Below are 25,906 nucleotides of genomic sequence, written 5' to 3'. Positions count from 1 at the left end.
CACTTCCTGGTTGGTATAATCAAAACACCTTCCTATCTCTGATTGTTTTTAGACATCAATATTTGAGTTTTCATACTGACATTCCTGTTGGTCAGTTTTAGGAAACTTCTATTATGTCTATGAGATCTAAAATCATCTTCTTCAAAAAAAAGCCAGTTTTTAAATTAAATTCTTACTTTATGAACTGCAGGTATTTATAGTTATTTGAAAATAACATTTCGTGTCTCCAGAAGAGCTTCCTTCGTACATGCAATCAGCATTTAAAGTCTCTCACAGATAACTTTTCCTCCAACACTTGAGATTACTTTTCTCACTCGACTTTCAGCTTCAGGAAAACCTCATCTTTAATCAGGAAAACCTCATCTTTGTAGTTATTTGTAATTAAAATTGTTATTGTTGCCTTGTTTTTTTCCTTTGCATGCTTGCTAAGCTTGGTGGTAGGGGCACTACGGTGGACAACCGCAGGCAGGCAGGCAAGGTTTGCAGGCAGCCAAGCCTGGCTGCCTGCAAACCTTATCACACCCTGAGGGAAACCCTGTAATTAGCTGTGTCGATATCTTCTAATTTTTTTGAACTTTTTTTTTTTTAGGGATATTTCGAGCTGCATTGCACAAAAAAAATGCAATAGGTTAATCTAAGACTGTAGACACCTGAAACCTGAGACTCGATATTCCCGTGTTTAAACCCCCCCCCCAAAAAAAACTTATAATCCATGCTTTGATTTTTTTTTGTATTTTGGGGGCAAAATTGACATTAGATTCTTTCTTTCTTTTTTCTTTTTGTCATTTTTGGATGAGTTAAGTGGAAAATAAATGTTTTTGTGCCATTTCATTTCTCAACCGATTAATTTTTAGTACCCACACAGTGTTGCAAAACTTTAGTGCGAGAGCGAATTCCTAAAGTTTATACCCTTCCTATAGTAGAGTTCACACCTGATTCCCTTTATTTTCCCCAGTTCTTCCCTTCTTTTTTTATGGTCATTTCAGTAGTCTCTCTATTTGTTCATTCCACCTGCCCTAGGCTGTCTCCTAGGCCATTAATCTGTACCGCTCCAACCGCTCCTCTGGGCCAGACCATGCTGTGGCGCCACTCTGAAAGGCCACTGTGCTCATACAGATATGAAACGATGGACAGTGACAGAGAATAGCTTTTAGAGGAAGCACCAGGAGACATGAATTAGGGGGAGACAGAGAAACTTAGTGAGAGAAATGAAACTACTGTCGCTTCTTCCTCACTTTTCGTGTCGCCTGAAACAAAAGTGAAGAAATCATGAATGCGAGATGCTGCCCTGAACAACTGGACCAAAGACACTATGGTGCCTGCCCTTTTGAAAAGGTTGAGATTTGAAGAGATGAATATGCTGTTGGATCACACGGGGGTGGGGGTGGATTTCAGGCTCACTTGCATCATGCCTGGATAGACAGCAGCTGTCGGTGACATAGTGAGGAATCGGCCACATTGCGTTGGTGGGAGACCTCTGTCTGGGTGCGCACATTTATTAACACACAAGTGTTTTCACGTGTAGTAGCTCTCAAAAATATGCACTTCCACCATAAATTAAACCCGTAGCTGTCGCATAAGCATGTAAGCATTTTGAGAGTGACAATTAAAGGGGTTAACAGTATCGTACCTTTATGTGAGATGCGTACTGCAACTGTGGCTCTGTGGGTCGACTGTGGCTCTGTGGGTTGACTGTGGCTCTGTGGGTCGACTGTGGCTCTGTGGGTAGAGTAGTTGTCTTGTGATCGGAAGGTTGTAGGTTCAATTCCAGCTTCCTCCTGCCACATGTCAATGTTTGGCACTTAACCCCAAATTGCCTACCAATCTGCATATCAGTTTATAAATATGTGAGAGTTTGTGAGTGCGAATGGGTGAATGTGACTCTAGTGTAAAGCACTTTGAGTGGTCAAAAATGATTGGAAAAGTGCTATATAAGTTCAGTCCTTTACCATTTACTCTAAGAGGCCAAGGCCAACACTGAAGAAGCTTCTAGTTCTGTATGTAGCAATTTCAGTTTTCTTAGGAATAAACCTAAACCCACCTGAGGTTGCCTTTGAGATACATTCCCAAAAGATATGCTTGGCACAAAACAAACTGAGCATCACCAAAAGAACACCATACCCATAATAAAACATGGCAGGTGCAGGATCATGCTCTGGGGTTACTGGAGTTTCTGTGGAGGTGAATAAAAATAGAAAAGAACAAGACTAACAGCTGCTAACCCCAGTCAATTTTGTCTGCTAGAATGTTGAAGATCAAAATATTTTGTTTTGCAATCTCATCATCCGTCCCTTGGCCTTCCACCTCCTAAAAAAGACGTTTTACTGCAAATAAATTAAAAAGCAAAGTTTTCAAATAGCTGAGTCCAGAAGTAACTCTGACCAAAATTCTGTGGGGTCACCTGAAGAAGGCCGACTGTGGCCAAGAGATGTCTTCACAATCTGATTTGGAAAGCATGGCTGCTCACAGAATTCTACCAAATAAGACCGAATGATGAACTTGCACTAAAAAGTTTCTTCAGCAAAGTATTTGAAGAGTGTGCACACTTGCAACCACATTATTTTGTGTGTGTGTGTGTGTATATGTGTGTATATATATATATATATATATATATATATATATATATATATATATATATATATATATATATATATATATATATATATATAATATTGCAGTTTTTGTTCTAGCAGAATACTATTAAAAAGATGAAAAACATTTATTGTTCTATTTGGTTAAACCACCAGACAAAATGGCAAAACGGTGGTCTGTATGCTTTTTGCACCAAAGTTGCCGGAAATTGATAAACTTTGCTGCTTTCAGAGTATGGACTTTAGTGTGCAGAACACCAAGAATCTGCGGTGTTTTATCATCAATTTGTCTGTCTTTGAGGAAAATGTTGACCTTTTGATTCATTAGTTATTGCCGCATTTTGGTGAAATTCTTGAAAGCTAATCAAGCTCAGCACACAAAACAACTCGCTCATCTACATCCTTTAGCATTTCTTTTTGATGATCTTCAGGAGGAAAAAATAAATAAAGCTCATTATCGTCACAAACTGAAATAAAATTAATTGCTGTTTAATTGCATGCATGGAAAATCACTATTATTTACTTGATTTGGTTTTTTCATTTCAACTGCAGGGGTTTTGTGGATCCGGAGATTAAAAAGTATTGAAAGTTTGAATTGAAGTTCAGCATGTTCCACATGGAGTAAGATCACATTCTTGTTGTGTCAGCTGATTCTATGATCTGAACTTTAGAGCACTATCCTTCTCAGTACTGTGGAATATTGATAATAAGAGTAATGGACCTACTTGTGTCTTTAATAAAAGTGATGATGACGATACCACTTCCTTGGATTGTCTCAATTTTGACCATTAAATTAACCATTTTATAGCTAAAAAGGCCAGTGGCTAAAATCTTCCCAAAATAATGAGAATATGCCTCTAATAAAGTTTATGCAGTTCTGTGAAAAAGTATTATCCCTCTATTGCGTTGAAGTGATGTGGCCCATCAGAAATCTGACTTTTCTCTCACATTCAACACATCTCACTGCTTTTAAGTGGTAGTCTTTTTTGCTATTTGTTATGTTTTAAAGGTACATATTCCAGAGCCTTTTCTTCCGACTCTGGGTCAGTCTGATGGCACAACGAACAGCTTCTAGAGCTTGGAGTTCTGTGAGAATCGGTGGCCATGGTAGGTGATTTTAATAGGGTTGTCAAAATATCCAACTTTTGTATGTCATCGACACTAATAAAAAGATGGTCGTTGGAATCGATGCAAACTTAAGTTTCATTCTACCATGCTTGCACACAACTTTGGACAGCAGCAATGCAAACTGAGACTGTGTTGGCCTTCCACTGGAGAGGCTCCACTGAACAGTCATGACTGAAAATTAAAACGTTTAGCTGCTGCTGTGGCTTTGCTTTCACCTACCATGGCAATAAAAGCCAGGTTAGCTTGAACAGTTTGTTTCCCTCTACTAAAATCATTTAAAAGACGCATGTCGTTTTTCTTGGGTTTATTATGCTTGGCCTCCTGGAGTCAGGCCACTGAGGCAAGTTCAGGCGCTTGTAAGAGAGGGTTGTGTAAACACAATGGCGGATCAGACCTGCACATTCCGAGTATGAACCTTGTCAGCACTTGGCAGTGTGCAAGTCTATTCTCCACACTTGTATGAGCAAGAGAGGCCAAACTGTTGGCCCGGAAGCTGACCATAGCCAGCCGCTAGTAAACCTTCTCTATCACTGTCCCTGGAGCCACCCCTCTTCCTCTCCTCCACATTGTCCTCCATCTCTCATTTAATTCCTTTTGTCCCATTTCTTTTCACCCTCCTATCACTTGTCTGTCGTTTTGATGTTTAGATCTCTTGATCTTTCCTCCTTGGCCGCGCACTCTAAGCTGGTGGCGCTGAAAGAGATGGATGCCCACCGGCCTCAGTAATCTCTCCAGCAGCCATTTAGATAATTAAGTCACTATTCTTTCACCAGTGTCGCGTTCTCCTCCCGAAGCTCGAACTACACACACGGCACGGCACACATCCACGTAGCAGCGGTTCATTACAGCGGGGCAATGCTTAGCCTGTGCAGTCTTTCTTTTATTTCCCTTGAAATGTGCATGGAGAGTAATGTGTGGCATCAGCAGTGAGCGTTGTTTGTTTTGACGCTGTTGGTTTTTGTTGAGAGAACAGAGAATTTTACAAAAAGGATGCAGGGGGAAGAGGAAAGGCGACAGCTGACACGGGCCACAGAGAATACGCAACAAACACACAAACGTGCACAGAAACACAGGCAGACGAGAGAAAAAAAAACAAATAAAAAAAAACGGCGCGTGATTGGCGTCTGGAAATTTGCTACTGCATACCCTAAAGAAGCTCGCACAGAGGCTAGATGGGGAAGTGCTCTCTCTGGCGCCTCAGGGTTTTCTCTTGCTTTTTGTCTTGTCGTGGTGGTAATGTAGCTTTTTGTTGAAAGTCTGTGTTTTAATTAACCGAGCAGCAGCATTCAGCGGCGGAGCTTGCAGTGCCTCTGTTCCTCAGGCTAATGACATGCCTGGGATACTGACAGCCAAACTATACCGGGGTATTACTAACTGTGTTACTGCAGCATTTTATAACATGGTGGTCATTTCCATCTGCGTGGGAAGGAAGGTTGCTTTTTGGTTTGTTAAAAAAAAAAAAAAAAAAAAGTGTTCAAACTTCATTAAACAAATAGCTTTGAAGCCCTTGCATCAGGTGCCATCTTCTCGAATTGCCTCTTCCCCCCATTAACAGTCTACAGGAAGATTTGTGCTGACGCGCACCGAGAAGGAAATTTTCTGTCAGTGGTGCAGGCATGTGCAATATTTCTTCAGATGAAAAAAAAAAGAAATAATAACCCTTGGCCTCACTTCCTTTTATTTCACTCCTTGCTGTCTGTGTAGTACAAGTGAACCTTTTTTTCATTCGCTTTGAAAGGTCTGCCCTTTGCTTGCATGCTTTATGAAAGAGGAGATGATCAGGAAATGACTGTCTCTGGCAAAACGAGGCAGTGCGTGCATGTAATCCGCGAGTGTTTGATCCATCAAGGTGTCAGATTAATATACAAAGTGTCATTTCTCACTGTGATCCCAGAACCTGTGGATACGTTCCAACAGGCAGATCATAGAAGGCGCTGTGCTGGTTTCTTATATTTGTCCTTGATGATTGCCCCCATGGTTCGGTTTTATTTGTGTGTCAAGCACTTCCTAGCAGTACTATAGCACTGGCTCTCAAAGTAAAACCTACCCATATGCCTCTAATCTGCTAAAATGGAAGCTATTTTTGGTTCCAGTGGCGCTTAAGCTGGTGAGCTCCGTTATGAAAGGGCCTACATTTGTATGATTGCTGCCGCATGTCTGTGGTGTCTTCAGATTCCACTCAGACCACTAATTAGGTGTGCAAATAGTAGCAAAGTACTAATTCCCCTCAAACCACAGGGATCAATCCACCCTGCTAATGCCAGGAATCAATCCCAACAGAAGGCTTTTTAGTTTTTCTGCCAGCAGGTAGCTGCATCTAGCTTTACTTCCTCAGAAACTGAAGATGCCCCTTTCTCTCAACCACTGTTAGAGATACTGGGATGGATCCAACAGTTCTATTTCTGCTTTATTTATTTATTTTTTCTTCTTCTCGGTTTGCAGTAGTTCCAGCTGCTGCTTCATTGTTTTTATGTTTTATGCCTTAGGAGCTAAAGCTAAAAATAACCTGGAGTTTCTGACACTTCATTTGCTCCGTCAGTGCTTCATTGAAAGTGCAAAAAAAAAAAACGTCTGCTGCAACTGCAGAACATTAAAACACCTGGGCATAAAATTATGACCATATACAAGGAACGTGAAGAACACCGTCTCTTCATCATGGGCCTTGTAAGCAGGTGTGTTGAGCAGCATGTGGTAGAAGAAGGAAAACTGGACTCGAGTGACTTTGACGAGGCCCAAATTGTAATGGCTAGACGACTAGTGTTGATGCAGTGTTGATCATACTACCCAAAGTATGATCAACACTGCATCTACAGGATGCATGTAGTCTGTATTGTATGAAATATGGTCCAAAGAAATAATGGCAGTGAACCTGCTATTTTGAATGAAGGGAGCCAAGATTGGTCCTGTATAGTTCTGTTCAACAGGCACCTACTGTATCTCAGACTATCCATCCATCTTCTTCTGCTTATCCGGGGGGTGGGGTCGTGGGGGTAGCAGCCTTTTTGACTCGGCTCTCTCTTCACCACGACAGACCGGTACAGCGCCCGCTTCACTGAAGGCACTGCACCAACCCGTCTGTCGATCTCCTGCTCCATTTTTCCCTCATTTGTGAATAAGATCCCCAGATACTCAAACTCTTCCACTTGGAGCAGGACAGCCCCCCCCCCCCCCGACCCAGGAAAGGCACTCTACCGTTTTCCGACTCGAAACTATCGAAGAAGAAAATGCTGTTTTTGATAGAAAGGTGTCCGAATATGTAATGCAGAATTTTTTATTTATTTATTTTTTGTATATATATATATATATATATGCAGGACTGCATATTGGTCAGGGTACCTATGTTTACGACCTGTCCTCCAATGGCAGAGCCAACAATGGGAGTTAGAACTGGACCACAGAGCAATGGCCCAGTGGCAATGTGACATTTACCTGGGGAACTATTTGGCTATTAAGTATTATCTTATCAGAAGGTGTGAACTGGAAGACTTCCAATTACAAAGTCAGGCCAAAGAGTGGAAGGTGGTTTCCACTCTTTGGCCTTTGAGGCCGAAGACTTAACACCAGTCTTAGATGTTGAATCTAAGATTGGTGTCAACAGTCTGCAGCAATATAACATTCATATTTGCTGATGTGTGTCGCCTCTTGGATCAAGATATCAGGAATGACCGTAATCCTCTAAATTTCTCTGATTTCAGTCGTATTGGGCATCTGTGTGATGTACTGGAAAAACAACTCTGGTCTATGGTGGATCTGATTCTAAAATCTTGGGGGAGCAGCACATTATGAGGCAGGGCGAGTCGTCATTTTACGAGTCTGCATCATCTAGCTGAGAATGCTTCATTTTAAAAGTGAATCACTTTATTAAGGATGCATTTTGTTTGCTTTTTCTCATCTTTGCGCTGTTAAGCAAGAATTCATGGGTGACATTCAAATGAAGACGGTATATCAGGTGTATCCCTGGGAGCAGAGTGAATTTATAAGTCTCTGGACTCTGGCTTGCTTTGCTCCGGGTGATCCCTGTACCAAGACTGTCTCCTTATATTTGAATATCGGCGAAAACACCTCTGTCTGTGAGGAATTGTCAGCACATGGTTGCTATATTCGTGTGGTTGTAGAGTGTGTGAGCAAAGTGCAGGCACCTGCTCCTCTTAGACCCGGTATGCACGCGGTCACGTTTCTCCCACAGGGGCCCTCATTTACAGCAATATCTTGTTCTCATAAACTTACAGCATTACCTGCTATTTCTGGCCCTCGTTTTGGCCATTCACACTTTGTGATGGACGAGTTGATCATTAGCATAGATTTGTGAGTGCGACAGGTGGCTGTTTGTGTGTTAGCATGGTAGAAGCTGAGCTGTCACCAGGTCAATAGAAGCAAACACAACTACAGATTGGAAATGGGAGCTTGTTCTCTTAGGGAGTATTTGTGGCAGGGGCACTTACTGAGGTATTAAACATGGGATAGAATGTGCCAGCAAAGCAAACATCACGCACTCGAACAGAGAAACGACACACAGCCCACCCTTCTACTGTCTGATCCCATCCTTAACACCCGTCTCTCTATTTCTGCCTTGCACACACACTCTTTACTGCTGTTATTTCTCGTTTGCACGCCATCTCATACGGCCTGGCTGTCTCTCCGCTGCTGCCGCGTTCTGTCCATCTGTTACATTCCCTCTTTCCTCACGTCGCTCCACAGCTCCCCGCATATTCCCACATGGCTTTGTTAACGCAACTCTGTCACACACACCCAGCATGCTGTGCGTCGCCTCGGAGTGACAGATGCTGTTCTAAAGGGTGTGCGTCTCACATTTCCACTTCCAGACAACTTTTATTCTAGCTAATAATTTAGCAGTTTAAGATCAGATGCCCTTGGATCACTGGTATGACCCTGTTTCTTTTCACTGTTAAAATGACCTCTAATCCTTCATGTTGCTGCTAAAATGTTGGCTTTCAGAGGTTCTCAAATTTGCTGCTGATCGATCTCAGGTCTATTTGAAAAGATATTCGTAGCCCTTTAACTTTTTCATGTCATAGCCACAAATAACATATTTTATTTAGATTTGATGTAATAAACCAATTGAAGGAGACAAAACAAAATACGGCTCACAAATGTGAAGAAAAATTAATTCTGTGTGGTGGAGCAAACATTTGTACTAGACTTCCTTTACCCTGATGCCCCTAAATGAAGTGTCATGCAACCTCCCGCCTTCACAAGTTGTCTAATTTGCATTCCACTCTAAAGACATGTGGAAATGTGGTGGTGCCGTCAGAGCTTCACCCATCAGAGTTGATGGGTGAAGTCTTGCTAACAGTTTCTCAGGGTGCATTCACACCAGCCTTAATTAGTCCACCTTAATCAAACTCTGGTTCGTTACCTAGAAAGATTTTGATTGGGGAGATGTGATTGTGTTACTAAAAACTTATAAAAGTGAACTCTGGACTGTCTAAAAACCTAGGTCTTGGTTTGGTTTAAGTGAATTCTGGCGCGGTTTGAATGTAAATGTGAATACCAAGCAGACCAGAGACTTCTCCAAAAGTAGGAAGAGGACTATAGATCAGGGAGCCAAAACAAGCAAGTGTGTCTAGTGCTAGCAGAAGAACTAGCTTTAACCCATTGTTGAAGAAGGTTTGACGCAATTGACAACAGAGAAAATCCTACATCTGCCAAAATCTGACTCCACTCCATTTTTGCTTACATTTTGTAAAGTACTGGAAGTGTCTTCTTTCTTTACTCTGTCTCTCTGAGACAGAGTAAAGAAAGTTAGTTGTTTCCTTCAGTTGTTTTAGGTGTAGCACCACCACAGGCCAGGGGGTAAGCGTGTTGCTCAAAGGGTTTGGGTTTGTTTGACACGGTGTGGTGTGGAAGCAAACTGCACCAGCTGGAAATGTAACAAATGTTACAGTTTTGGTCCCCAATAAAACTCAATCTACTACTATGAGAAAACACCCTTATATGATTTAGGTGTTGTTTTGAATTGCCTATTCTAAAATGCAAATATCTTTTGATCTAAACCATTTTGTTATGTCTCTGGCTGTAAGCCTAGAAGGTTCACATTGTCCTACTTCTGTGTGTACCTTCATGCCAGACTTTAGTCTTTTACTACTTCTTAACGGTTTACTTTCATGATTACTCTACCTTTAGCTCTGTCATTCTCTGTTGCTGCTGTAAAGGAAATCTTTACAGAAAGTTTATTTTGGATCTCATCTGACCAGAGCACCTACTCCACATGTTTTCTGTGCCCCCCCCCCCCCCCCGCACAGCTTCTGGCAAACTGCAAATAGGACGTCTTATGACTTTCTAGCAACAATATCTTTCTTTTTTGCCAATCTGAGGCAGTGGTGGAGGACTCCTGATGTGCGCTGCATGGAGCTACAGTGCACTCAGAGATGCACGGGGCATCTCCATGGCGATGGCACTAAGGTCAGAGTGATGTCAGCCATAATTGGATTTGCACTCATGCAGACTCTGGTGTATGCCCACACAGAAAATCACCCACAAGCTCTCGCTTTTTCCCCTGCATCCACACCATGTGCATTAGGAGGATTGTGAGCTGGGTGTCATTTGCATTATGATGCATCAGCAGACTTGGTGCAGGTGTACAACAGTTTTCTAAAGTTGCGATTGAAAACACCCCAGCAAGCATGAATTTTTGTCTCCTCCATGGCTCATGATGTGACTGACAACACAATGGAGATGCCAGTCTGCCAGCTCATTAGGTTTGATTGCTGACAGACTATTTCGTCTTTTCTTTCTCAACAACTTTGCTCATGTTGGAAAGTGTGAGCCTTTATTTTATTTGTTCTGTGTGAGCATTAGTTATTACAAACATTATTTTAGTTCCCTATCACTCCCAGAGAGTCACATTCATCAACTTCCATCTAAGTGGGAGTTAGTCAGAAAAGAACGTTTTGCAGGAGAAGCACCTCCAGGTACGATGATTAACATGTTGACGGGGCTGCTGAAGAATCTTATTCATCGCTATAGGGTGAAACAGATTTTTTTTTTTAATCTAGCAAGATTTAATAGACTCTTTTAAGTAACTTGCAGCAAAATGTGTCTCGTCTGATCCTAATGACCAGCGCTTTGTCCAGGAGCTGACACTGACTTTATTGAATGTGAACGAAAATGGGCAAATCCTCATCGGCATCGTCTCCCTGCAGCGGTGCGGTGCAGAGCAGAGTGTCACTAGAAATGTGAAGTATTTCAGTGTTTATCTAGTCTGGCAGAGTCCACAGGTGTGTTAGGTGTTGTTTTCCACACACACCTCTGTGCATGACATTTCTTTTTATCGCCTCTCATACATAACTGCACACTCTGCCTCAAGGTGAGCTCTCGCGCGCACCGACACCTACGTGTGTGCGCGGGCTGTAAAGGAGGTGCAGAAAGTGAGCCGAGAAGGGAATTTAAGTCTTAGTAATTAGTAGCTTTAATCCTCCTGTTCACCAAGGACCATAAGTGCGGTGGGATTTGTTTCGGTGACACTTGCTCTGCAGGGATCAGTTGCCAACCTCCTGTTGCCCACTACATACTTCCGTGCATAGTGCAAAGATGACAGGAATTCACTTTCAGGATTTCGCTCCCATTGAAATGTAGAGCCAAAATTCTAAAAGTGTCGCTTGGGTTAGTGATTGGGAGAATGTGGGGAATGGTAATGCGAGAGCTGCCCTTGATCAAAATAAAAAATAAAAGGTGCATTATATGTGATGGAAGGCACTTGGATCAAACCAATTAACGTTGTTAAAATACTTCTGGTGTGCTGTGACATCTAGCTCATTGCATTCATTATGCTCCTATCGGTGAAATTTGCTGGCCGTTTAATGAAATGACAAAGCATGCTGCCGACTGAGAAATGATTTTAGCAATATTTGGTCAATACTAAGATTTTGTTTTTTACTCAGATTTAGATTTCACAGATCAAAAGCTGTTTTAATGAATGTATAATCAGATTTTATTTTTATGATCGTCCAAATCTAATGCAATCCTGATGCCAGTAAGGCAAAAAGTCTTTTTGTCGAAAAGAATTAAGCTTTATTCAGTTTGTTTTGGTCCTCATATGGAGGCTTCCAGCTGCCCAGTTAGCCAGCTGCAGTGTTGCCACAGTGCTTCAAAATCTTTTGTATTTTCTCTATCGCTCTGCTACTCATTCCTTTTCTACAGAGCAGAGTTTTGCTGGACAGTAATCATTAGCTTACTCAGTGTATTGACCACAGCAATTCAAAAGCTACTTATTTTTCTTTCTGCACAAGAATGATAATAAGGTTTCAGGGCATTAAGCTTAACTCACTTGCCTTCATACTTTGCCATCATAATAAATATCTTATGTAAGCTCGCTTTCAAGTAGTACAAATGTTATTCCATACTCTAATTTCGTTTTTCGGTCTTATCCAGACTACGAATATATTCCAGTTCCATAATTCACCAGGATTGTCTTGACAGGTTTTGTGTCTGCACCAAAACTAAATCCAGCAGAAAACCAGTTTTATCGAACACTAAAGCCTAGATGTTGTGTTATTGACACAAATATTTGTTGGATGACATAACAGCATGGCCCAACACAATTGTTGTGTTGGGCCAACCAAGAGGCTGCTAAAATGTTTATGTATCGTTTCAGTGGACCGATCGCCTCCGTCAACCTCTAGGGAAGGATAAATACGAAGACGTGAAAAAGTCATTGCAGAATGTCTTTGCTTATAGCTGCTTGACGGTTTCAATTGCATTTCGTTTGAGGTTTTGTTTTCAGTTAGCAACGAGTGTGCCGTCAATTTTTTTCACAGCTATGCATGCCATTGACGGGGCCAACAACACCTGTCAACACTGTGCAGCCTCGTTTATTTGCTCCAAGCGCAGTCAATGGAAGGCTACCTAATTTTTCAGTTGTTGGGTTTTCCCTTTTAAACCACTTTGAAATGTTTTGATGGTGGTTTAATCTAAAACTATTGGCTTGAAACTAACATTTTCTTGCCAGCTAAAATGTTACTGAACAGATGCAGTCATAAATAATAGATTAAAAAGGACTGATATTTTTATTAGCAACGAAGCTTTTAAAATTGCTTCTTCCGTTTTACATTATACACGTCTGTGATTTCTCATAAAATCCTACTTGAATACACAGAAGTTTGCTGCAGAGTTGAAGAGGCATGAATATTTTTGCAATGCGTCACCTCCTGGATATTTTTGTGAAATTAACCTTTTTGTATTATATTAGTTCTACAATACAACTGCTTTGATATTCACTGCAAATTATTAAATTTTTGGTTATTGAAATGTCATGACACCCATCAGAAAACATATTTTTCTTACACTCACTAGAGAAATGAGACACATTTGTACTTGGGTTACTATTCCTAAACTTTTTCATTCCTTTTTCTCAAACTGCAAAGGCGTATAAAGTTTCTTTACCACATTGTGTGAGTTGTTGCTGTATTTGGAGCTTCACTATCAAACTCCCCAGAGATGGAACATGCAAACCTGGCTGAATTTCTTTTCCTGCATAATCAGCTGTATTGATTTGTTCTCCCTTGCTTTCATGTGCTTAGACTTTTTACAGGAGACAAAACACTTGTCAGTTTCTCAGTAAATCAGCATTTGCGATGGTAGAGCGAAATGTAGGAATTGTTTAGTTAAATTTAGTGATGGAGTATAATATAAAAATAATATAAACATGCTGTAAACCTTTTTTTTTTAAGGAAAAAAAAAAGCTCTTTTTACTTTTCAGAAATTTCTCCTTTCATTAGAATTTCTGGCTACGTTTTTATATCTCTGCTGCATTGAAGAGCTCAGGAGAAAAAGCAATACTACCTTGCACCATCTCTACCATTGTTAAACTGACCTAGTGCCTTGTTACTTTCTCTGTACATATTTTGAAAGATTCTGCAAGGTTAGTATGCTGGGAAATTTGAGGTTGTTAAAAGGTGTTCCTATGGAGAAGGAGAGGTTACTGGAGGGAGCGTGAGAGTCTTTCCCATGGCTTTTAGTTTCCCCTTTGTTAGGTCAGTTGCTACAGATCCGTTTTCAACGTTTGTAGCGAAAACTTAAGTTTCTTCTTTTTTGTTTACTTGCAATGTTTTCTTTTTAACAACAGTACACAGAACAAAATCCTACTTATCCCACCGCAGAGGAGAGATCAGCTGGATTCTCAGATTCTGTTCCCATTACAGCAAATGATTGTGAAGTACTTTGCCCACCTTATCCAATACTTGATTTTCCTTTTTTTTCTGGATTCTGGTTCTTTAATTAAATTAAGTGATGCTTCTATTAGATGCTGTTATGAGATTGGCTGATTGGCTGTTTGCGTTAAAAGCAAATGGACAGGTATGCCTTATTAAGTGGCTGATGACTGTACAAATTAACATGGCGACCCTGGCCAGAAGCAAGCCAAAGGACAACAACTGGCACATTATGTAAGCACCGTCTTAATGTTTCTCTCAAACTGTGCAAAGGAAGGCAAGTAGAAATTAAAGGTCAGCTTTTGACCAATGACGTTCTGTGTGTGAAAGTCCTCCGTCCAAAATTTTGCTGAAGCAGGACGTGTGTGATGAGTGGCTTCATGCCAACCCACTGCGATGAGAGATTATTATTCATGACTGTTTAATTTGGTAACCAGAAACACCAGGGAAGTTGAAGAGGTGGCACAGAAATGGTCTGAGTTGGCAGTGTCTAATAGTTTTAGGGGAAGAGAAAACTTTGCCTACAGCTACTAGAATAAAACTACATTGTTCTGCATAAAAACATCTTTTTAATGGATGACACAGGCTCTGTGCCAAACTTGAAAAACACCACCAGGGGGTAGAGAGAGGGAATATAAATAGTTATATAAAGTAAGGAAACTGTAAAGATTGGAAGATTTCTTCACCTGCCTTTCTCCAGATTGTGACCAGCAGCTTAAGGGTGTGGATATTAGTGTCCCTATAAAAAAGGACAAAGTCAGAGGATGCTTTTCCACTCTTCCTGTTGGATTTCTGCTTGTTTGTATTAGACATTTTTGCCTTTCTGGATGTCTAGGGTAATTGATTGATTCATCTGACCAGACATTTAGACTTGACCATTGTGATCTGCTCTGTTTGATGTTGTTTTGCACTTGAAAGCTGTTTTCTTTGAAGAGATCTTCCATTAATGTCAATACCCAAGCAGCTGAGGACAGCGTCGCCCACACAGAAAGTTTTTGTGAAGAAACTTTTGTCAAACTATTAAAAATGTTTTCTGATGTTTACTCCAAAATGTTTTCTTTTTGTTGCCGTTCATGTACGGTCATTCATATTTAGCGTTTTTCTGCTTTTGAACCCGCACTCCCCACACGCAGGCACACAAACACGCATGTGCGCACAGCAGCTGCCATTTCAAGGCGTTCTCTCCACTGAGAGGCAAAGAAACAGCGTGACAGACCCCAGCGTGCAGAATAAAGACTTATCATCCGCTGTCATTCTCTCCCTCACAGACCAGGGGATTTTGCATGAGACTCGCTAAACGTTCTTTGAGGCTATTTATTTATTTATTTATTTATTTCATCCGTTATCAGGGGGGCCCTGTGAGCATAACGGGCCTTTGGTGAGATTTAGCAGAATGTACTTCAAAACCCCCCTCTGCGATAGACTTCCACTCCTGATATCCTGTACGTCTTTGATGTACGATATAAGAGTCGTACGCCGCGAATGCAGTACAATAACGCCCAACTCCGTGCCGATGTAATTCTGGCTCGCTGTCGCCTCTCAGCCTTTCACAGCCTGTCGCGCATGAAAAGGGGAGACCCCTGAAATGCACTTGAAGGGCAGTGTGATTGAATTAACCAGCCATTAGATGTAGGAGATGAGCTGTAATTGCATGGGTATTTATCTATTCAGATGAAAGAGTTTTGACCGCGAGGTCATGTTACTGCTGTGCTGGCCCGAGGATAAAAATGTGTGTACCTGTTTACGTCTTCCCCAGTTGTGTTGTTTTAACCTCTCGTCGTAGAGCCCAGATTTCCCGTGTAACAGCTTTGCTCCTCGTGGCGTAAAGCGTGGATGATGTGGCTCAGCAGTGCTCGTCTCCCTCCATGTTGCTGCAGCCTTCATTAATGACCAGGAGAACAGGAATTAGAAGCGTTAAATGATCCACAGTGTCAGGTAGCATGCGGGCAGATGCTGTGTGAGCTTTTACTCTGTCATGTCACTGTGTTCTTTCCCTGCTCCACCTGATGTCTTACTTATTATTTTTCCTCTTTGTACCTCCTTTTTTTTTCTTTTTTTCCTTTTTGTTAAATGTTCTTTTGTGAGTTATTCCTGTTTCCACCTCCATCGTAGAAGAGAATGTCATCCTGACCTTCTGCTTTTCATTTCATGTAGGCCTGCCCCCGTTCTTCCCGCTGAGAGGAAGTGATGTCACGTCACCACCACCGCTTTGAGAGGGACTACCGGGGACCCTGGGATCGGCGAGACATCCGTCCCTCCGGCCTTCACAATGGAGGAGCCAACCATAGCTGTGCCTCTGCCGTCGTCAATGGCAACAACCGTCCGGGGCTCCTTCCCCTCCCGGTCATCCCTTCTCTCCTCCCCACTCCGGTTACAGTTGCCGTGACAACGTCGAGCTGTGACCTAGTGGTCAAGCGAGGCATCACGGCGGTGGGATCAGTGGCTCCGGCGTCAGCCAAGGTAAGATGGGGCTTTCTTCTTCCACCTCCTTCCCTTGTCAGACATGTCAAGTTTGCTCCTTTACTGTATCAACATTTTAAATTTATCACGATTCCCCAACCGGACAGAATATCCAACTCACTCCCAACTTTTAGGCCTTCCCTCTTTTCCTCTGTCTTCCACTTTTCCCTTCGCACATCCTCCAAATATTGCAGCACCACCACGTCTGTCTTCATGGTTACGAGCAAACTTTTTTTCTCTCTTTGCTGCCTCCTCCACTCTCCACCTTTATCCCTCTCTCCAGCTTTGCTGATCTCTCTGCACTTTCACTGTCCAATGCCTCTTTCTTGCCAAACCATTTTCCTTCCATCTTCATTTTCTTTCTCTGCCAAATGGCAGGCTCGTCCTGCTTTTGCCTCCTTAGTAATTCTCCTCTTTCATTATGTAAATGACCCCTGACAGTTGCTCAGATGGATGCTGCTGTCGCAAGCGATGGTTAGAGGGGAACTAAATAATTGTAGGAGACCTAATTTGAAGCGGTTTTGAAAATGTCTTGCATCTAAACGCCCCATGATCATGATGTTTGGGCCAAAATCTTTTTGTAAACCAACTTGCATGAGGGTGTGTATTAAGGTGCACCAACCACATATTTCAGGTGACTGACTTTTGGTCTCTGGTTGATTCAAGCTGCTGATACTCTACTGTTTCTTTTTTTAAAACTGTAATTACAAAATACTTCTTAGATGCAACCTTATATAATAGAAACTTTAAAAATCCTGCAGAATAGACTTTAACTGTCCCGGTTGGCCATTTGATGAATGTTTGAAGTGATTAAAAGTTTTGGGGATGAAGATGGGAGTTCATTTTGATCAAGGTCATGAAAGAAAAGGATTATAAAAATGTGGGTTATTCATATGCAGTATTGTCGCTGCATTGCACCCCTACTGTCTAGGCTGTCAGAAACACTGATTTTATGCTAATTCAGTAATCAATATAATCGATTTAACAATATTACAAGCTGAGCCGACATCACATAAGTGGAGGTGTGGTGTAACTGTAGACCAAGTTATACTAAAACACAGACAAAATAATTCAGAGTTGATATTTTTATCCTCCTTTAGCATCTTTTGTAACGGTTCTCATGCCAAGTGAGCTTAGCATCACTAAATGACAGTTTCTGGAGAAGTTAGACATTTACTGTGATGCTGAGATCTCCCACAGTCTGAAAACGTTCCTAAATCAGACATATTTAAAAACAAAGGTTCAAAGCACAAAGGGATGAAGAAGAGGAACCTTACTTCCTGCTATTAAAATTGTTTCTGGGTCAAATTACTCCTTTGCCAATCCACAAGCAAAGGATTGGCAAAGTGACTTTCCCAGAGTTGGCTTAAGTAAATGTTATGTAACAGGCTTCTGCTTTTCCCCCGGATCAGTCTGGTGTGAAATGACAGAAACTGCAAAAATACAAAATGGCAAAGGAGTACAGTAACGGTGTTCAATGTCCAGCTCTCTGTTTTAGCAGGCAGAGTGAACATTACATACCTCTTTTAAAAAATAAATTAAAACATCAGCTTGTTTTTAAATCTCTTTATAGTGGATCAGATCGGTATGGTTACCATCTGATTTGATTCAACCCCTGTTAATATGTTCCTTATTCAGGAATGTGGTGTGTAGACCAATCAGATACCCAAAAAGCAGAAGAGATGTGCATCGTGAGTTATGTCATGTGCAGTTTGGTTCTCCGTTGCATCCTGGGATTTGCTGGTGAGCTCGTTGTCAGCATCATGTGAAGGAAGGAAGTTCTTCACCAAGAAATGGTGAAGAACACCACTTTCCGCCTATTTTCTCTCCCAGCCTCCAGCTAATGAATAGTCATCTACTTACTTTCAGAGCTGTTCTACACCAGGAAATCTTTTACTTTAAATAAACCTACTTCTTCTTTTTGGTTTCCTGCTCTCAGAGGGGTATGCATTTGTAAGAGCAGAGGTAAACAATGCAGTGGTAATTTACCCCCTAAGAGCTCATCATTAGATTCCCTGCTGAATGTACTGACCACAGAAACAGTAAATCTGCTCTGGCACCACGTAGCCATGTTTTTTTTTTTTTTTTTTTGCTGAATAATTACTTGCATTCAGAGCAAGTCTCTCCAACTCCCACCATGGCTATTGTTATCATTCAATGAGTGCCAGTGCAATTAGGTGCTTTGCCTTGCACAAATGTTCACGCATAAAAATAAAAAAAAATGCTACAATGTACGTAGGAATGTGGGATGCCTGGACTGCAGATGTATAGATTTTTTTTTCCTCAAGATGTCACCCTTAATTTAGGATAACAGACTTTTGTTTGAGGCTGTGTGTGCTTTTTACAGTGCAACTGAACAAATAAAAAGGTAAGCTATGCCATGCATCATGCATTAAAGCCCCTTAATCCTAAATAAAATCTTCTACATAATTCACCTAGCTCAATCAATTAATCATCTAAAAGTCTGAGCTTAAGCACAGATACAAACCTACCCAAGGCATAGCTGCTTACGTAAAACAGGATTCAGCAACCGACACGATACAGAGACATTTATGCTCTCAGTCCAGCTACATAACAATAAGTTTAGATTTGGGAATGTTTCGGCATTTTGAAAATAGACACCTTAAAAGTTAACATTTTGTCATTTTACATTTTTAAGTGATTAAGATGTTTTGCAAGCACTGTAGCAAACTATACATGACATATTTAGACTAAAATCCCCCCATAAAATGTAGTTTATTTGGTGTGTATTCTTTAATTATGTAAATAATTTTGCATTCAAAACACCATCCATGTGAATAGGAAGGACCTCACATGCATAGAAACGTTTGCAAAAAGATAATGGACACAAAACTATGTAAAATAAATAAAAAAAATCTAGAAAATATTACTGGTAGTTTTAATATTTTATTGTGGAAGGTCTAAGCAATTATTCCCTTTAGAAAAATAAAAACTGCTGAACCCTGCTGAACCCTGCAGTTGGTATTATGGTGCAGAAGAAAACTTTAAAAAACATTGAAAAGCGTCCCATAGTAACATGGCACAGGTGGGGAAACTTCCTGAAAGGACAGCTTTGATGTTCACACCACAAAACTGGCTTTTATGGAAGCGTGGGAAGAACAAACCCTTTTAGAAAGAGCAGTTTGCCACGAGCCATGTGGGGGGGGACACGGCAAATATCTTGAATTTGCTCAGTCAGATCAGCACATCGTTCTAAAACATAACAGTGTATGATCACGCTGTTGGGGAAACAGTTTTTCTTTGATAAGGCGAGGCTTGGCCAGAGTCAGATGACGTGGAGATGGATAGAGCTAGATATTGGGCAATCCTTGAAGAAAATGTCCTCAGCTAAAACCTCAATAAAATACCTTGACGTTATTGGTTGCGATGTGATGAAATGTGAACTCCAGCACTTGTATGATGCAGACTGTAAAACCTAGAGTTGCCTGTAGATCCCAATAAAACTCACTTCTCTATCTGTCTGCGATAACGTTCTGCTGCCTTTGTGCCACATGTGATCAAATCTGTGGGTGGTCAAAAGAAGTACGACGGAGCGATGCAGCTCCCTCCGCGGTCCCCGTGTCTCCATTCTGTCCACAGCCACGATAAAAAGCTGACAGAACATATTGATTTCTGTTGTTCGGGGACTCGCCTCATAAACACACCAGCCCAAAAGGAGAAGGTGTCCAATAGCCAGACATGTACCAAAGTGTCTGAAACAGATAGCTGTGCATGCACTCTACCGTCCTCTGGGGTAGGATTGGTTTTGTTTTAGCTTTACAGCGTGTCTTAGTGATCTCTCTCTCTTTTAATTTTTTTTTTTTTAAATAACATGTCACATTTAATGATCAGCTTAAATGCGTGTGCGGTTGGGGTAGCGGCACTCTGAATGTGCGCGCATGCACACATTTGTAGCCGTGCATAAATGTGTGGGACAAATGCTGACAGTCAGAAAGTGCCATCTGGCTACATCGTCCATGGGGATGTAAAACTGACCAAGTGGAACAGTGAACTACAGTTAATTCAGAGTTACACTTTGGCTGCCAGACGATTAATTATTTTGTTATATTTTATGTTTTTCTGTCCTCTTGTCAGGGATTCATAGACCCTGCATATACTACAGTAAATGGGCGGTAATGAGAAGAGAAACATTTATGCCCTCCACCGACCAGGGCCTGCAGACGCCATTAGACCGTAGTTTGTATTTGCGAGTTCGACTGTTCCTCCAGGTGAGAGGTAGCGAAATTTCTTGATCACATACGACTCTTCAAATTGACTTGAAATGAAGTGATAATTGCATTTCATGACTTTGTGAGGTCAACCGAGATGGCTTTTGATTGTACAGGCCGACGTTTCCATGTGAGCCGTCCTTTATATAAGCACTGGATTAATGCACAGCTTTGAATAAATTTGCAATTTTATCAGCCTCGTATAGAATGCAAATGTTCTTTCTCATTTCAGGTGTCGGAGCACTCGACGCACATTCTCTTGTTTGCCTTGATGCACTTGCTTAAATGTTTGAAGATCCAGATTTAAACTGATTTCTCTTTAAGATTTACAAATAACAGAAACTGAATGTCTTGTGAATAAATAGAAAATCGAGCTATCTTAACTACGATGTATTTACAAACTGCCAGTCTTGCTAACAGTCTACAAAAAGAGTAAAAACCTCCAGGTTAAAGTATTTTATTTTACTGGAAAAAAATCACAGCATATTTCCTATTTGCTCCTCCACAAAACAGATTATTGAAAACTTATTTTCCATACTTAAATTGGAATGTACACTACAATGTTTTTTGTACTAGTTTGTTTAAAATCAGCTGTGGTCAGCTTAACATCTGAGAGGAAAAAGCTCTGATTAATTGGTGTTCGATTATTGAATCATTCTTCTATTGTGTAAATTATACTGCAGACTTAGAAAGCCTCTCTGTGACTGATCACTATTTCTATCACTATTAGACACGATGTCACACTGTGTGAGAGAGCAGTCGGGGTTACACAGCTCTTCAGTTAAGCAGGACTTAACGTTTATTTCAAATTAAAGATGAAACTATTGGTCAATAAGCATTGCAAAACGTCTTTAGCATCGGTTTAGTGATTAGCACAATTGGTGCTATTAGTTAGCATATCGTCACAAACGTTTCTTGATTTATAGGAAGATTTTGTTATAATACATTTATAACAAAATAAGGATTTTATGGAACTAATTTAGAATACCATGCAATAGTGGATTCCTTAGATAGCAATAAATGTGTTTCATTTCTCCAGACATGACAGCTCTGTCCTTACACTAGGCTTGTGATTCACCACTTCAGTGGAGCCAGGCAGGTTGATGTGACACTCTGGTCCCTTTACAGTTTTTTTTTTTTCTTCTGAACAATGTTTCCAATCAGAAACCAGAAGCAGTTTATAACTGTTTGTCTTGTCTGGCTGTTTAAACTTATAAAACTTATCTGTTTGCTTCTTTTGAGCTTCTCCGGCACCAAACAGCCCAGACGTTTGGGTCGACTCTGATTCATACCACTGCATCTACTTTCCTCCAAAAGGGCACTCTGACTATTTTGAGAGAAAAGGAAGTGATGTGAATCCATCTATTTCTCTGTGCATCTGCAGTTTTGATGAGTTGGTACAAGAATAGCATGAAAAAACAAAAAACATTCCATCGTAAAACCATCTCTGGTTGCTAGAGTTTACAAAAAAATGGAGGCCATGTTTTTGTTCTTTGCACATGTGATAAGGACACAAAATAATCATGCTTGTGCTTGTACATGCATGTCATTATTTTTCCCCTGGTTCATTCGGCGCCTGAGCAAAAAAAAAAAAATCCCTTTTAGTTCATCCATGAAGCTACAGCGTGTTAGAAGACTGAGCTACTGAGAGCCAGCAGACATTGTGGGATTACCATCAGTGAACAGCCTCTTTACTGCACTGCCACTGTACTTTTCAAATAACTACGTCCCCCATGATTTTCCATGTTGCTGCTCACTCTGTCTTATCCTTAGAAATAATTTCTTATTCCTTTTTGCATTTTTATTAAAGCCTTAAGAGTGGGATATCTGTAAGTTTTCTATGCCGATTAAAAAAATAAAAATAAAAACAAAACAGCAAAGGCTGGTCTAAATGTTTAACGACATTGAGTGTGTTGCCCTTGTCTTAATTGATTTTTCTGAATATAGCGCTAAAGAGTGACTGGAGTTGTACACCTGTAAAGCAAAGCTGCATTCAGTGTTAGACATTTTCAAAGATATGCTCTCCTCTGAAGGTCCTGAGGAAAATCCATGCTTTTAAATCTATGGTTAAATGTTTGCTCTATATTATACCCTGTTATTGAGTGGTAGACAGGATTTTCTTGGATTTATGCATGAGCTAAATCTGAAATTATTTATCTACTAACGTATTACTCGGGAAGCATCTTCCCATGGACATTCAGCTAGAAGCTGGATTTTCTTGCAGAGCTAATCCCCTGATATTAAAGTTTCAAATCCGTCCTTGCTTGATGTTTAATAACACCAGCGCTGTGATTTTTATTTATTTTTATCAATCCTTATTTATCACAAATGCCAGAACCATGGTAAATACTGAGAGCATTTATTGATTTGTGAACATTGATAGATTTTGACTTGTAGGCTTATGTTGATTCTCCATGTCAGTGGTACTTTGGTTCACAGTTCCTGTTTGCATTTGCCGTTACTCTTGTTAAAAAGTTTCTGCTTGGTGTTTAGATCAATAGAATAACATCAAAACGGTTCACATTTGTCAGCCCTAAACTCAAGTAAGTAAGCAGCTCACAACAGATCCTATGTCATCGTGTCTTTTAAACAAAAGCAGTGAAAATTGAGATATGTGTGGAGGGGAAAAAACAATACATGCTTCATACTATTACCCACAAATGGAATCAAGGATTCACAAATTTTAATCTGTGGTTTAATAAGCATTTATTCGATTTTAAGGGATTCAGTTTGGGTATGATCAAAACATTTTAAATTCTGAACCTCTTTTAAATGTCTCTTTTATTGAGCATTTGCACGACAGAGGATCTAATTAGTATTTGAATCACACAACACGTTGTCAAGCCTTTACAAGAAAAAAAAAACTTCCATTGGATGATTCTCTGCTTCGGTTTAAAGGTCGGTAAATTTGCCATTGGTCAGTCTGGCCACTGATATCCAATGAGCTACTTTGGATGTATACACATCGCCATACATACTTGCATTAAGAAGCTATCGCATACTTTTGGCTGTTTTTATTATTATTATTATTTATCTTAAACTCAAGAATATGTACTTAAGTCCTTTATTGTGGTATGAATTGCATTCTGCTGCTCCAGTATAATCTGATTTTTGAATCGTTTTTGCCCAATAAACTACTCTGGAACATGATGTATATGTGTGTGTATGTATGTATGTGTGTATGTGTATGTGTATGTATATATATATATATATATATATATATATATATATATATATATATATATATATATATAATATATATATAATATATATATAATATATATATAATATTGAGTAATTTATGCATTGATAAATCTACTAAAGGGTTTTTAAAGAGCCATAGTTAATGTCTAAGTATGATACTGTTGGACAAAAAAGTATTGCACATAATCCTGCATATTCTGCTTTTGTATTGAAATACAATCCAACTAAAACTGTATATGTTGGTTTCGCTGCGCTCCCAATATTTTTTGCCACATGAGACGGATTAACCTAATTACATTAACCTAATTTCTGCTGTATATGTATTTGAATATTAATCCCTCACTCGTACTTGTATAGTTATTTTTTAAACAATCACAAATATCTTTTTTCACCTTAAGTTTTTTCCAGCTCCCCCCCTTTTTTTTTTTTTTTTTACAAAAATGTATCATTTTTTTCAATATCAAAAAAGATTGTGATTTCCAATTCTTCAGGGCACAAAAGTGAATCCACTGTATGTTCAAACGTATTAAACTATAAACCTAGTTCATAAAAAATGAAATTGCACGGTTTTGTTTGTATTCTACGAACATGAAGTATAATTGTTGCTAGTGGCATAAGCTTTGATCGTTTGCAGCACAAAAAAATTGTCTGAATTACAGTCCTACATCTTAACTCGAAACCAAAAGGATGAAGTTTAAGCTCAGAAGTTTAAGCTCAGTTTAAGCTCGGTTTAAGCTCACACAAGCAGCAGTGCCTACAGAGTAGTTTGAACTTCCAGGACGTTTCAGTGATTCCCGTCTTTCTTTGGAAATATAAACTCTAAGACGCATGGTGGCAGGCGAAAAGCTTTCATGATCATTATTGACTGATGATTGCTAGAAGCTGTGAGGATCCTTCGTCTGCATGTAAGCCTTTTGTGGGTGGCAGTGAAGGGGTTGCAATTGCAGCCTGTTACAGCCTGACTAACAAAGCTAACCAAACCTCATTTGTTACTTTGTAGACTGTCTTCAACCAAGTGTTTTCTAGCTTCAGTTGCAAAGCAGACAGCCTGTTTGAGCTCAAGGTAAGAGCTATTCAGTGAAATTCCTGCTGGTGGAAGTCCATTACATATGTTTTCCTGAGCAAGACAGAATGAAGTGGTACGTTCTGCAGAACGCATGCCAAAACGTGCAGCTTAGCATCCTTCGCTTTGGCTTCTCAAACTGTTGGGATTATTTCCACACAGAAAATATTTTTGTTCAAAGTTACTCAGAAGAAATCGGCAATAATCAATGCAGCCTTTCATGAAATAAAATTACACTTGTTGTGAATTAGACCTGTTGGTCATTGATTTCAGCCAGGTTAGTTAGCCAGTGGATTGGAGCAGCCCCCCACGCTGTGACAACACAACGCTGAACAGCAGGTGTCAGCTCCCCACTGTGACAAAAATCAAAAAAGAAAAACCTCAGGCATGTCTCCTCTGAGTGATTTTATTTTTCTTTTCTTTTTTTTTTTTTTTTACCTGTGTACCAGTTTGTGCTGTTTTCCTGGTATCTGGATGACGAGACGAACACATCAGAAAGTTGTGCTTTTTGTCTGCAATCAGCCCATTTCAGCTAGCAGTTTATCATAGTTGATTACCCTTGTGTTGCTGCAACACTGACGTAGTTTTGATTTTTTTTAATGCATTTTTCATATATAGCCGGGTCTTCATATCTGTATGGAGAGAAAAAAGAAACTCTTCTTTATATGAATGTCAGTCTTTGGTTGAGAAGGCTTGTAATGAATAGACTCGAAGATTTTGAAATTATTGAATCTCTGCAGGGGTTGAGGCTAAAAGGGGAAATGTCTTTTGAAAAGTGGGATAACCTTGTGATGAGTTACTGTGAAATGTGTTGAATACGAAAAGATTAAAGTTTGAAAAGGCGCACACAGGGAAAGCTTGATGAGAGACAGAACTGGGAGAAGTGAGGGGGGTTTGGGGGGGACGGGACGGGAGCAGAGTGCGGTGGCAGGGGAGAGTTGTTTTTGAATTGACTCCAGATAGGAAAGAGAACGCAGGAGTAGAACTCCATCATCACGATAAGGTGAAACTTCACGGTTTCAAGGCAGGTACGCTCACCATGGGGTCTGCAAAGAAAGCTGC

At 40.3% G+C, this 25,906-nt stretch overlaps 1 protein-coding gene across 4 annotated transcripts in view; it reads left to right on the top strand.

The window, feature by feature from the left end:
• Positions 1–25,906, top strand: part of klhl29 (kelch-like family member 29) — a 268,562-nt gene that overhangs the window by 72,340 nt on the left and 170,316 nt on the right. For 3 of the 4 annotated variants that reach the window (XM_088002054.1, XM_088002057.1, XM_088002055.1), the window contains one exon: positions 16,043–16,348. In XM_088002054.1, the coding sequence (XP_087858180.1) occupies positions 16,076–16,348 (273 nt within the window). In that variant the 5' untranslated portion in view covers positions 16,043–16,075. Of the gene's footprint in view, positions 1–15,410; positions 16,349–25,906 lie in introns of those variants that run through there. The other variant, XM_088002056.1, reaches the window with a different exon arrangement.

This window comes from Poecilia mexicana, unplaced genomic scaffold (assembly GCF_051168715.1).
Source record: "Poecilia mexicana isolate PSO_F unplaced genomic scaffold, ASM5116871v1 scaffold_21, whole genome shotgun sequence".
Lineage (NCBI taxonomy): Eukaryota > Metazoa > Chordata > Actinopteri > Cyprinodontiformes > Poeciliidae > Poecilia > Poecilia mexicana.
Note: the sequence above shows the minus strand (reverse complement) of the source record. Positions and strands in the feature narration are given on the sequence as shown.